General features: G+C 41.8%; 1 protein-coding gene across 2 annotated transcripts in view; it reads right to left on the reverse strand.

The window, feature by feature from the left end:
• The window catches only part of LOC307238511 (disco-interacting protein 2 homolog C), a 153026-nt gene that overhangs the window by 58030 nt on the left and 81336 nt on the right, over positions 1-13660 (reverse strand). For both annotated transcript variants that reach the window (XM_080011517.1, XM_080011516.1), the window contains exons 2-3: positions 7003-7074; positions 94-204 (exon numbers count right to left, since the gene is read on the reverse strand). In XM_080011517.1, coding sequence (XP_079867643.1) covers positions 94-204; positions 7003-7074 — 183 coding nt within the window. The remainder of the gene's footprint in view (positions 1-93; positions 205-7002; positions 7075-13660) is intronic.

Here is a 13660-nt window from a genome sequence, read left to right on the forward strand (position 1 = left end):
GCTCAAGGGCACTTCCGCAGGAGCTTAAAGCCATGTTCTCTGAGTGAAAATCTGGTGTCGCCGCACTCTGCCCCAACCTCCCCACATTCCTACCTGATCTGTAGCGCTCATCCCTGGAGCCAGAGGACCGCCGTCTGTGGTAGCGGGACGAGGAGGACGGGGTGACCGGGGGTCTCCTCTCCTGACCGGTGGAGGGGTCCATTCCTACAGTGCAGAACAGGAAAAACCATGCGAGATTAGAAGAATAACCTTCAGTAATGTTCCGCACAGCCATCAGACCCAGAACTTAGACATACTGCAACTGCGAGAGGGTGTGGTGTTCATATGTGCCGTTTCATTTAAGATTTTCTTTTTAAGTGCCTTGCAGCGCCACACATGTTTTACACATTTGGAAAAAAACCAAAGCAGAGAGAGCAGAACCTCCATCCTCGACTTCAGTACCATGCTAGAGCTACAGGGATGGAACCCCCAACCCTGGCACTGTTCAAATAAACATCAAGTATGCAGTAGGTCAAAAGTAAAAAATCAACAGGAGACTGAAGTGCTATAAGTCAAGCTCATGTTCAACATTATTTGTCTGATGGGAGGGAAGGCAGCAGTAGGGCTGGACGATATTGCTAAATTAAAAATATCACAATAATTTTGAGACAAATACCTCGCATGATGATCTCACGATAATTTGGGGACGACTATTGAACTATTCACACACAAGAAATAAAGCAATATTTGAGAAGCAATCATTGGTGATGTGGATCTAGACCAAGCAGGTAGAGGCGTTGATTAGAACAGCTAGAACACAACTAGAAGGTAGAAGAAAACATTTGACTGTATCACAACAACCAATATCACAGGCGATCAATATTATATCGACACATTGCACAGCCCTATTGTGTAGCACAGTGCAACTCACAGCACAAGGTAACAGTCATGATAAAATCAGATGCATATGATGGAAAAACAGCAACGATATCGAGCTTCTCCCAAGAGCAGGGAGCTCAGGGCCATCGACACAACGGGACCATCTGGCAATCAGTGTCCTTCTCAAAAGCAGCTGCCTGCCAACACGGGGGGCTACAACCATGGTTTTTCTCATTTTAGGACATATTTTCAGACACATTCCCATTTCCCCCCCACCCCCCACCGGGGACTAATAAAGTGCCATCTAATTTTATTTCCTTGTCCCTCTACCTGACCCTGAGCCAAACATTCAGGGAAACCAAACCGTAAATAGTTGCGTTTTGCCAGATGAGACAAAGGAGGAAGAGCATTGCAGTCTGGAATGCCATTTCATGTCGTTCCGGAGTGGCTGGAATGTGATTTGTTAATGACCGTGCGTTAAGACGGTTTTAAACTGCTCAATTAATTCTGTCGACTGATGGAACTCGCGAGCAGGTCGGCACCACAGCATGACTCAGTGATTATTCGACGGATGAAAGTCGACAATTTCAGCACGATGCCATGCCAACAACGTATGTCTGTGCATGAATAAGTATAAAAGACACACACACACACACACACACACACACACACACACACACACACACACACACACACACACACACACACACACACACACACACACACACACACACACACACACACACACACACACACACGAATACTGAGACGCAAGCACACACACAACACTATGTTGCCCATTCGGCATCCACTGAAGCCTGGTCATCTTGGAAGTTCCTCCTTGTGTGGCCCCTTCTCAAGGTTTCTTCTTCTTTTTTTTTTTTTTTTAATCCCCAAAGGGTTTACTGTGAGTTTTTCCTTTGCCCAGATGAGGGTTCAGACCACAGGATGCCATTGATTTCTATGTGAAATGTGGGTTTGTGAAGCCCTTTGAGACCGTGTTGTGATTAAGGGCTACATAAATAAACTTTACTTTAAGTAAAGTACAATGGTTTATTGACTAGTCCATAAATAACACATTTTTTATTTACTTATTTTTGAGAAACAATGTATTCACATCATCCCCTTAAAACCCCCAATATACAGTAAGTGTTTTAACATAACTAATTTAGTCACGTACCATGTATTTTCTAATTCTTACTTGTGTGACTGTTTATTTATATATATATATAAAGTATAATATATTGATATATTATAGAATGAAAAGGCTGTTTCGGATTCATGCTGCTGCTTGAATGAGTTAAGCAATTTCAAGATTTCTATTTACATTTAGACTTAAAATTATTGGCATCGACCATCATTTTGATATCTTGTTACGCTGTCATTTTATGCCCCAAATCAATGCCAAATATTATCGACTAATGGAGAAATTACCAGATTCCAAACATAACGGTTCTCTGCAGCTCTATTCACCAGTGTGTGTGTGTGTGTGTGTGTGTGTGTGTGTGTGTGTGTGTGTGTGTTGTGTGCTGCTAGACACCTGAGGTCCTCCATCTTCATTCTGGTCCAGCTGCCCACAGCAACCTCAGAACAAACGCCACAGTTGAACTGAGACCCATGAGACTGGATCAGTGGCTCAGAAAGCAGCTGCTGGACTGAGGGACAACAGGAAGAGGAAGTCCTCTGTCCCTGCGTTCCTCCGGACAGTCAGAGGAGAGTACTCTGCTGTGTACTGTGTAGGAGTAATTTTGTGCAATGAATGTGAATTGATAGATATATTATCACATCTATCAATATATATATATATTCATATACATTACATTTGGTTATATATTTGCTGCTTATATTTTTTGCTTTGTTGCATAAATCTTTTTCTAATTAAGACGAAATTTTTCATTCCGCCTCCTGTGTTTCCCTCCATGTCAAAATTAAAGAATCTTAAATTTGGAAAATTAACCAATGTCTATCCTACGGCAATATAACTATTATTCAAAAATAAAAAATAAATAAATAAAACATATTTTTAATAGTCTTATAAGTACATTTAATACTCAATTAATACAGCGGTTTAGTGTTCTGTTTATTTTTCTTGTATACTGTATTGTCAAATATATCTTATATTATTTTCATGACTTTATTATAATTGTTTATTTGTTCAGATATTTGTGGCTATTTCTACCTACCTACCTTTTACTTGTGCTATACTTACTTGAACTAGGCAACTCTTATCATGTTATGCTATGTGTGAAACTGGAACATTTAAGCACTGAGGCAGAAACAGTGAATTAATTCATCCATGTTTTCTCAATGAACTGAAAATGGTGTCATGATCTATGTTATCACCACACTGGGAAGAGAGGAGCTTGCAGCTGACAGGAAGTGTGTGTGTCCTCCCACTGAGCTTGGATGTAAATACCAGACATTCGCTCTCGTCCACACCCCTAATGCTTACCCATCATGCACTTCCTGCCAAACAATCATTCCAAAAAATTTCTCTCTCACACACACACACACACACACACACACACACACACACACAAATAAATGTTCCGAACACATTCCACATATTTTAGCCATTCTGAAGAGACACACACACACACACACACACACACACACACACACACACACACACACACACACACACACACACACACACACACACACACACACACACACACACACACACACACACACACACACGAAAAGCCACAAAAATACACACGCACAGTTGTTCCAACACACAATTCTCTCTCCCTCACACAGTCATATCAACACAAAAGTCACAAATTCACCACTCACTGCTTTGCATCATGCCACTCTGAACATTCTCACACACACACACACACACACACACACACACACACACACACACACACACACACACACACACACACACACACACACACACACACACACACACACACACCCTTAGCATAGCTTCCCAAATTTGCTCAGTACCAATAATAACACCCACACACACTCCCTCTCTTCCAGTAAACGCTCTCTCAGTGCTAGTGTGTGCAGCCTAATGGTGTGTGTGCGTTGCTCCGCAGAGATCTCAGACTCTTACTGGAAACCTGAAAATGAAGCTCTGTCACTCATTCTTACATCCATGTTGCCCCAGGATAAACAGCAATATGTGCCGACAGAGCACAACAATTACAAGACATAATTGTATTTTCACCAATAAGCTCTCTTATAGATGTAACAGCTTTAGGTTAAAATAATGGACTTTAATAGTCTATTTAATAGTTTAATAGCAATAATAATCGATACGCATGAAGTTGGTTATTTTAATTTTTATTATTATACAAGTCTATTTTTTTAAGCAAAATCTATAAAAAAATATATAAATAAAAATATCAATTCTATGTCGGGAACCCTTTCTCATAGATTGAGCAGTTTTCATTGGCACCCTCAAAGTACAGTCATGCATCATTCTATGGAACCCAAAACTCAGGAAATAATATGACTATCTGATCCATTATTTTTACTGAAAAGAAGAGTCTAAAACCATTAGTTTGGGCTCATACGGACATTTTTAATGGGTGTAATCTCCGATATTGTCAGATCTGACAGCAGTATCAGAAATGCGTCTCAATTCCTTTCTGCTCTAGATATATTTTTCCAGCCAATAATAAAATATCATAATGAAAAGAAACCTTTGCATTATCATCAGTCACAGTGATGTCAGCCAATCCACTCCTCGTGATTGGACGACATCCACCTCTGACTCCATCATATTTTTTCCCTTTGCCCAATCTGCAGTGCCTTTGATTCTCCAGACTATTCACTATATCAATATTTCAGGGCAGATATTCCAGAACGTGATACATAAAAGAGTTTTCTTCTTGATTAATATGAAACAAAGCTCAAAGGCTAAAATTGTCTGTATTCCCATTTTTGTGGGATTAGAGCCAATGATCAACTTCTCAAACTGGAGGAATCCTGAAAACACCACTTCTCCTGTTGGAGGAGGATCAAAGTCAGAAATGTCCTGTAATTTTACACCAGAGGAAACTGCAAAAGAATAAAATCACAACAGCCTGAGATCAAAGTGACAGAGGAGTCTGATAGAACCTCATTTAACCCAACCCCACGGGAGACTGAAATGTTCAGCTGATCAAAACATCATTGAATATGAATGAAAACTATTCCTAAAAGTAAGTGGGTTCTTTGAACTCTGCCAGAAACATGTGACTGAAACACATGAAACGTGTGAATTCGGTCCAAGTATGATACTTCAACACAAAATCAACATTCAACTCGAGCAGAAACAAGCCAAAGGTTTTCAGTAATGGGGCCGGGTTAATGTAGAAAGTGACGCTCAACGCGATTAGATTCTATTGTTTTGAACACGACTAATTCATTGGTCGATTTGAAAGTTGTGTTCAATACCTTGTAAGTTATGCAACCATCCTCCACTTCAAGTAATTACCACCATAGTCACAAATTAATTTAAATACTTCATTTCTGTATAGATGTTATTTGTTCAGTGACATATTTTTGTAATGCAGGTCAGATGGCATTGTGAAGCCGGCAGCAAATCTCATTACGTATAAAATATAAATAAATTGGTATCGAATTTCAAGTCAAAATCGGATTGAATCCATATTGAGACAGACTGTCAGACACAGCTGCTGGGAAAGGTAAAAAAAAAGCTTATTCGGTTGAGTGATAAGTTCAGTTTAGATCAACAGGTGAAGCCCAGGATTCATACACTGATCAGCCACAAAATTTAAACCAGTGACAGGTGGAGTGAATAACATTGATCATCTGGTTCCAATGGCACCTGTCAAGGGATGGGATATATTATTATTCTATACTGTATATAATGTCATAATATATATATATATACTGTTATATATATTATTATTATTATTATATACTGTTATATATATTATTATTATTATTATATATAGTTATATTATTATTATATACTATATATACTGTTATATATTATTATTATTATTATTATTATATATATATACTGTTATATATATTATTATATACATATATACTGTTATATGTATTTATTATATATAGTTATATATTATAATTATGATATACTGTTTTATATTATTATTATATATATATATACTGTTATATATTATTATTATATATATATATACTGTTATATATTATTATTATATATATACTGTAATATATTATTATTACATGAGGCAGCAGGTGAAGAGTCAGTTGTTGAAGTTGATGTGTTGAAGCAGTGTAAGGATCTGAGCCACTTTGACAAGGAGCACATTGTGATGCTGGACGACTGGGTCAGAGCATCTCCACAAGCACAGCTCTTGTGGCTGTTCCCGCTCTGCAGTGGTTACTAGCTACCAAAAGTGCTCCAAGGAAGGACGACCGGTGAACCGGCGACAGGGTCACGGGGCCCAAGGATCATTGATGCAGATGGGGAGCCAAGTGTAGCTCGTCTGGTTGGATCCCACAGAAGAACTGCTGCAGCACAAAGTGTTGAAACAGTGAATGTTGCTATGATAGAAAGGTGTAGAACACACAGTGCATGGCAGCTTGCTGCGTATGAGAGCTCACAGTGTCCATGCTGACCCCTGTCCACCACCCAAAACACCTACAATGGACACGTGAGCGTCACAACTGGACCATGGAGCCATGGAAGAAGGTGACCTGGTCTGATGAATCACGTTTTCTTCTACATCATGTGGATGGGTGGGGTCAGGGTCTGTTCCGATGGAGCATCTGTGGGATGTGATGGAACAACAAGCCTGATCCATGGTGACCCCACCTCACAACTTCCAGGACTTAAAGGATCTGCTGCTAACGTCTTGGTGCCAGATACCACAGGACACCTTCAGAGTCTGGTGGAGTCCAAGCCTCCACAGGTCACAGCTGTTTTGGGGGCACCAGGGAGAGCTACACAATATTAGTGGAGATTAGTTGTGGTTTTAATGTTGTGGCTGATCGATGTAAATGCCATAAATTTGATTGACATTTGCACCGAGATGTGCCAACGCCGGCTGTTGACATTTCATGATTGATACGTGGCAGCCTTTTATGATTTATATTTCTCCTTTTGTTTCCCGAAGCAGCTGGTGAAAGCTTGTCTGTTTGAAATTCAAACGGGAACAAATGAAAAACAGGACGGGGCGAATTCTTTACCTGGTGCTTGTGGGAGATAAGCGCCTATCAGCTTCGACCTCTTCTTCTCATAGCCCTTCTGTGTGATGTCACCTGCCAGAGAGAGAGAGACGTTGAGTGAGGACGTTCTTAGCTGTAATAACGGCCGTGAGGCACAGTGAGCTCCTGACAGGAGCCTCATTAAAGTGAAAAACCTCCTCAGACATGACATGGTTTCATATAAGGTACACACACACACACACACACACACACACACACACACACACACACACACACACACACACACACACACACACACACACACACACACACACACACACACACACACACACACACACACACACACGGTTATAATATTAAGAAGAATACTGACAAGGAGGTAAGTACACTGCACTGCAGTATTCACTTCATGAGAGAGTAGGCTGGTGAGTATTCTGTGAATTGCGGATAAAGAGGTGGATTACTCTGTATATGTATACTGTATGTATACTCTCCAATACAACACTATACACACACACACACACACACACACACACAAAACTGAACACACACATATAGCTTGGCCAAACAGAACATATGTCAAACAAGTAAACACAGTTACAAACAGTAAGATTGAGCCCACACACGTAAAGTTTATGACATTTTAGCCATTTTATTTATCGCCAGAAAATAGTAGTGATATCGAAATAAACAGCCCAATATCTAAAATATCAGTTTGCTCCAACGAGTCGCCCCTTCAAACGGTCAGCCCCCGGAATCGCCGCCTTGCCCTTCATCCACTCCACATTTTTGCGTTGTCACGCTCTCAAAGTGGGCGAATGATTTTACGGGGTGACTTTCAGAAAGGAACTGTTAAACAGACTTCTTTCCCAGCCCCATCTAGACCCTTCAGAAAACATAACTGACAAAGCTTTTGGTAAAACCCAAAACCAAATGATATCGGAGCTTTAAAAGGCTGCTCCTCCGTCACAGCGCTGCCTTAAAGAGCCGCTATCGACCACATCACAACACTGGCGGCAGTCGGACGGAAAGCACTTGAGCTTATCGCACCACACTGAGCCCATAACTCCCAACCATCACCAGATGCTGCACCTGGTCACTCTGTGTCTTTGCTTGTATGTGTGTGTGGCTGTGCTTTTCCGATTGTATTTATGATTTGTCAGTTGTATATGTGCGTGTTGGTGTGTGCGACGGTTTAGGCCTCAACAATACCGCAGATACACATGAATCATCAGAAGCAACACCTGTGAACTTGGCGACCCCAGATCAATCGAGAGCACTGCAGGTAACATCGGCGTACGCAGGATATGTTAACGGATCCCTGGACGATCTCTGTTTCGTTGTTTGGACTGCGTAAGCTTATGTGCTTGATGTCATTTTATGATATGGCCGACTTTTCGACTAAGTCCCTCTTGGAGAAAATCAAACCAATGAGGAAAAATAAAAGTTGGGTTGAAATATCTTTTGTGAGATCTTCTCAGTGTTTGTGTGTTCAGGCTCAAAAAATAAATAAAGGAAAAAAATCACGGCAAAGCAAAATCCCAGCAACTGTAAAGCCAAAACAGCCCGCTTGTTACAGTTTGAGTCACTTGTTCCAAAAGAGTTTAGAAAATAACCACTAACATCTGAGTTTCGGTCCGGTCACAAATGAAGCTGATGTGCATGAGGTAAAGCGTGCGGTGATGAAACCCAGCGCACGACTGAGCTTAGACCTTCTGTTATCATGGACGCCAGAACCCCTGCAGATTGACGTTTTAAAGATGCTCTCCATTCACATCTATATTCTCTTTTATAGACACTAAAACGCAGTGTGTTGCTTCCACCTTGCCTGATATCAGACACAATTGTCAACTCGTCACACACCGTCTCTATCTTCAATCTGGCGTTGCCTCCGCTCTAACGATTTCTGTAGGGGAGGGGGATTCAATTTTCCCGAATCAACCATTAGAGACCAAGTTATTTGTACTTTTAATCGATTTACAACAGCCTTGATAGCAGGGTCTATCTTGTCGGGCACTATCGTTATTACTCCTCCATTGGTCCCGCAGGTGGCACTGATTGGCTAATCGTTAGTCCCCGAGCGTAGCTCATTGGACCGATGTTTTGTTTTGTTTTTTCAACCGAGAAACCGCTGTTTCATGTCCTGATGCCGGACAAGAGGAATCCGTCGGAAGAAATCCAACTCGGTGGAGTTGGCGGATTCAAAGGTCTTGACCCCGGAAATTCTCCACCCACAGCCAGATTGAAGAGTTTAAAGAGACCTCAAACCCAACATTTGCATGCCTCTGCTATGAAGACATCCATTCCCCCTGGTGTTGATTTCAATGCCTGTCAAGTTTTTAACATCATGCAAGGAAGAACAATCCTCCTTGCTCTGCTTTGCACACTCTGGCCCCACCTTGATCAGTGAATTTATCATGTAATAGTGCCTCTTCTGAGGTGCTCTGACATCGGTGTCTATCTATGAATCCTGTTATTCTTTTGGTCCATTTGAACAGTGGCACAAAATGTCATATATTGCATAAAGTATTTACAAAATGCTTGTAACATAGTTGTTAAGCCTGACAAAAGGGCAGCAGATATGGAGTAAAGAGAGAAAGGTCCAGAGATTGAGATGGAGGAGGCAAAGCAGGGTATTGTGGGTAGCAGATTTTATAGAGCACGGAAGTATGTCCAGCTCCCTGAAGCGCATTATTTCACGCCAAATCAATGGGAGATGAAAACGCAGACGAAGAGGCCGTGAAAGCAGACAAGCGGGGCATCGTGGGTAATGGAGTTTGTAGAGCGTTTTATTGACAGTGATGGATGTGACGGGGGGGCTCAGCTGCCTGGACAGATTCACTATCAAGACCTGTCCATCAAGCTGGTAATGAGAGGGGGGCAGCACTCATTGTAATTGGGTATTCGATTTGGAAGCTCATGCAGGGATCGGCGTTTTTGTGAGCGTGTATATGAGTGTGTGAATGTGTTTGTGTGCTTGTGTGGGTGCAGTGAAGAGTTGACGTGTTTTCCTCATACTCAGATGTTTGTCTCAGGGCATCCTTCTTCATAGGGCTGGATATTGCGCAGGATCCTCTGATTCATTATTGATTCCGTCCGATATATGTCAGACAGCACACAATACTATTCTGTATCGATATACAGTACTGTTTTATACAAGAATTGAGAATTGCCACCAACTTCTCAACAAAAACATTACACGGAACAAATTCTGTCTAAGACAGACATACATATTTCAATTATTTTGTGACAACGGTGGTATTTTATTAGGCCATAAAATGGTTGCATAAGTTCCAAAGTATCAACATTACAATTTGCGAAATCAATCAGAGATCGAAATAATATAATTAAATTGTATCAGACTTTTATTAACGTTTTTAATCACAGCCCTAATGCGGCGTCACATTATTTTTAGGTCCTCTGCAGATGGAGGCTGACTCTTGTGGAAGCAGCGTGTTCTCCAGGAAAGTGCAACAGGTTTGTTTTGGTGAGTCAGTGGGTTAGCAGGATCAGACGCTGCGGTTCCTTATTTAGTGCATTTAACATCTTGACAAATTCTCATTTACAGGCACATGACGCAGGTCAAAACCGGCCTGCATCACAACGCTGAGAGAAAATACACATCACACTGTTTGTGTGTGTGTGTGTATGTGTCTATGAGAGAGAGAGAGATTGTGTGTTGGCACAAAGCACATGGCAATAATTACCATCTCAGGCAGGGGATTTTTCAACCCTATAGAGAGAGAGAGAGAGAGAGAGAGAGAGAGAGAGAGAGAGAGAAGGAGAGAGAGAGAAAGGGGGGAACACAGCTGTGCTACTTGCAGGAAAACACATTAATACTGAACTACTGAGAGAGAGAGAGGCAGCCGAGAAGTAGACAGAGGGATAAGTAGAGAGAAACTAAAAAATGAACACTTGACTTATAAAACACCACCTCTGTATCGCGCGCACGCACGCACGCACGCACGCACGCACGCACGCACGCACGCACGCACGCACACACACACGCACACACGCACACACACACACACACACACACACACACACACACACACACACACACACACACACACACACACACACACACACCAGGTAGCAGATTAGATGTACTAAGTACAAGGCAGTAAATCAGTCTTTGGAATCAGTTTTATTTGGAAAAACCAGAGTTTCATGAAGGAAACTCTAGTTTCGCTCCTTGTCATTGTAGTCAAGTTCAATGTGACGTCGGATAGTGTGATACGAAACTTCCCAGTGATTATCGTCTTGATAATCTTCACCGTATCATGCTGCCCTGTGATGGTGATGATGATGATGATGATGATGATGAAGTTCTTAAAATAGAAGCGCAGAAAAGATGAGTCAGGCCCTGAAATTTCTCTCCTCGTCGCGATCCTACACCAGATCCATCTCGAACGTTCTCTCTGCATCCACCTCAAATTTATTTGGATTGCTTGCTTAGAAATTCAGATAAGATTTAGAAAAAACTAAACTAAACAAACACACACCAAAACAGACTAAACACGACAGCCTCCTGTTGTTTTCTGTCCATCTCGCTCCCTTTTGGAACATCTTTCCCTCCTGTCCCGGTCCCGTCTCTTCACCCATCGCGTTTTCCTTCATCATGCTGCGTCTTTTTTTCTTTTCGCATCGCCATGGTAGCAGACAGGAAGTAAAAAAACAGTCAAGACATCGGTTGAGGATGCCGGAGCAAGGATGTCATCTAAATACATCTCAATGCACACACACACACACACACACACACACACACACACACAAGCCAGCCTCCAGTAAAAGTGCTCCTGCCCCTGGTGGAACATGCATGCAGCTCCACATGACTTATGATATAAATTCACATTTCCTCTATGAATTATTGGACGTTGTACAGCTCTATATGCTCATATGCTCTATATGCTGCCGGGCTTCACAGAGCTGCTGAGTGGAGATATTTAAAGTTTGTGTGCATGTCTGCCCCCCACCCCCGACCTGTGGCAAGCTCTGCTTTCATTGTGGCTGCAAATAGCTCATTTTAATAGTCATGTACATGCAGTACCACTATACTTCCATGTGTGGCTGATGACTGCCAGAGAGTGACCCACGACTTATTTTGATATATCGTCTGTTTTACACAGTCTTTGTACAAATTGATCTTATAATATTTCATGTTTTCCTGCACATCCATAGTATTTTGCCTTGAACTCACAGAAGCATCAAGTGGTGCAGGAACACGCCTGCATCTATCCTGTAGTCAACCAACTAGTAGTCTAGAGAAGAACCTTGGGTATTTATACTGCATCTATCCTGTAGTCAACCAACTAGTAGTCTAGAGAAGAACCTTGGGTATTTATACTGCATCTATCCTGCAGTAGTCAACCAACTAGTAGTCTAGAGAAGAACCTTGGGTATTTATACTGCATCTATCCTGCAGTAGTCAACCGACTAGTAGTCTAGAAAATAACTTTAGGTATTTATACTGCATCTGTCCTGCAGTAGTCAACCAACAAGTAGTCTAGAGAAAAACCTTAGGTATTTATACTGCATCTGTCCTGCAGTAGTCAACCAACTAGTAGCCGAGAGAAAAACTTTAGGTATTTATACTGCGTCTGTCCTGCAGTAGCACCGTATCTTCACCACCACATATATTATGTGTGGTGGTGAAATAAAGGGGGGGATAGAGAGAAAGAAAGAGAAAGAGGGGGGAATGGTATGAATGCTTACTTGCTCTTACATCCAGGAAATATTTGGATTATGTTTCCATGGCAGCAGAGGGCCATACAAGAGTAAACTCTCTCTCTTTCTCTCTCTCTCCCTCTCTCCACCCCCCCCCCCCCCCTCAGGCAGGTTTTAAGAGCTTATTGGAGGAACACAGGCTCTGAACTTATTCAACTGTTATTTTATCATCACCTGATATTTGTTATAATTAGTAATTCTCTCTCTCTCTCCGTTTCCTGCCTAGTTCTCTCCCCTGGTATTTCTCGGGCGTCCTCTTCTCTCTCGCTCCGCTTCTCTCTTTATTACAGTGACATGACATATTCAGCATTTGTCTCTTTTCCTTGTCTTATCCTCACATCGCTCTCTCCTTTTTCTTCAAAACCTTTTCTTCATTGCCGACTCTCCTCCAAGACACATACACACACACACACACACACACACTTGTTTATCTCTTCCTCTGGACGTGGAAACTGTAAAATCCAACAGATTTCCTTTTTAGGTGCTGCTGGATTCCCTCTCCCTCCCCTCCTCAATCTGTTTTCTCCTTCACTTCTGCATTCTATACACTCTTTGGCCCGTAACTGTCTCTCTTCTTCTCTCAACACAAACTCCCTTTGTCTCCCTCTCCCTTCTTCTGCCTCTTATATTAAAGGCCCTGAGATAAACTGTAAATATATTTTTAATACACCGCATGATGACTTCTTCCCACTTTCGCCGTTGACTCCCCTCTTCTCTGAGTCTCTGTCTTATATGTATCACTGGTCACTGCCCCTCGAGAATATTCCGCTCTTATGAAAAAGGAGAAATAAAGTGCACACACACAAACACACACGTACAATGGCACAACAAAACTGAATGTACAGACTATAAACAGACATCGCTGAAGCAGAAAGGAAACACCTGAGGACTCCCCAGGTGCGCGCGCGCGCGCACACACACACACACACACACACACACACACACACACACA

The sequence above is a fragment of the Zeus faber genome, assembly GCF_960531495.2.
Source record: "Zeus faber genome assembly, chromosome: 12".
In the NCBI taxonomy this organism is placed as follows: Eukaryota; Metazoa; Chordata; class Actinopteri; order Zeiformes; family Zeidae; genus Zeus; species Zeus faber.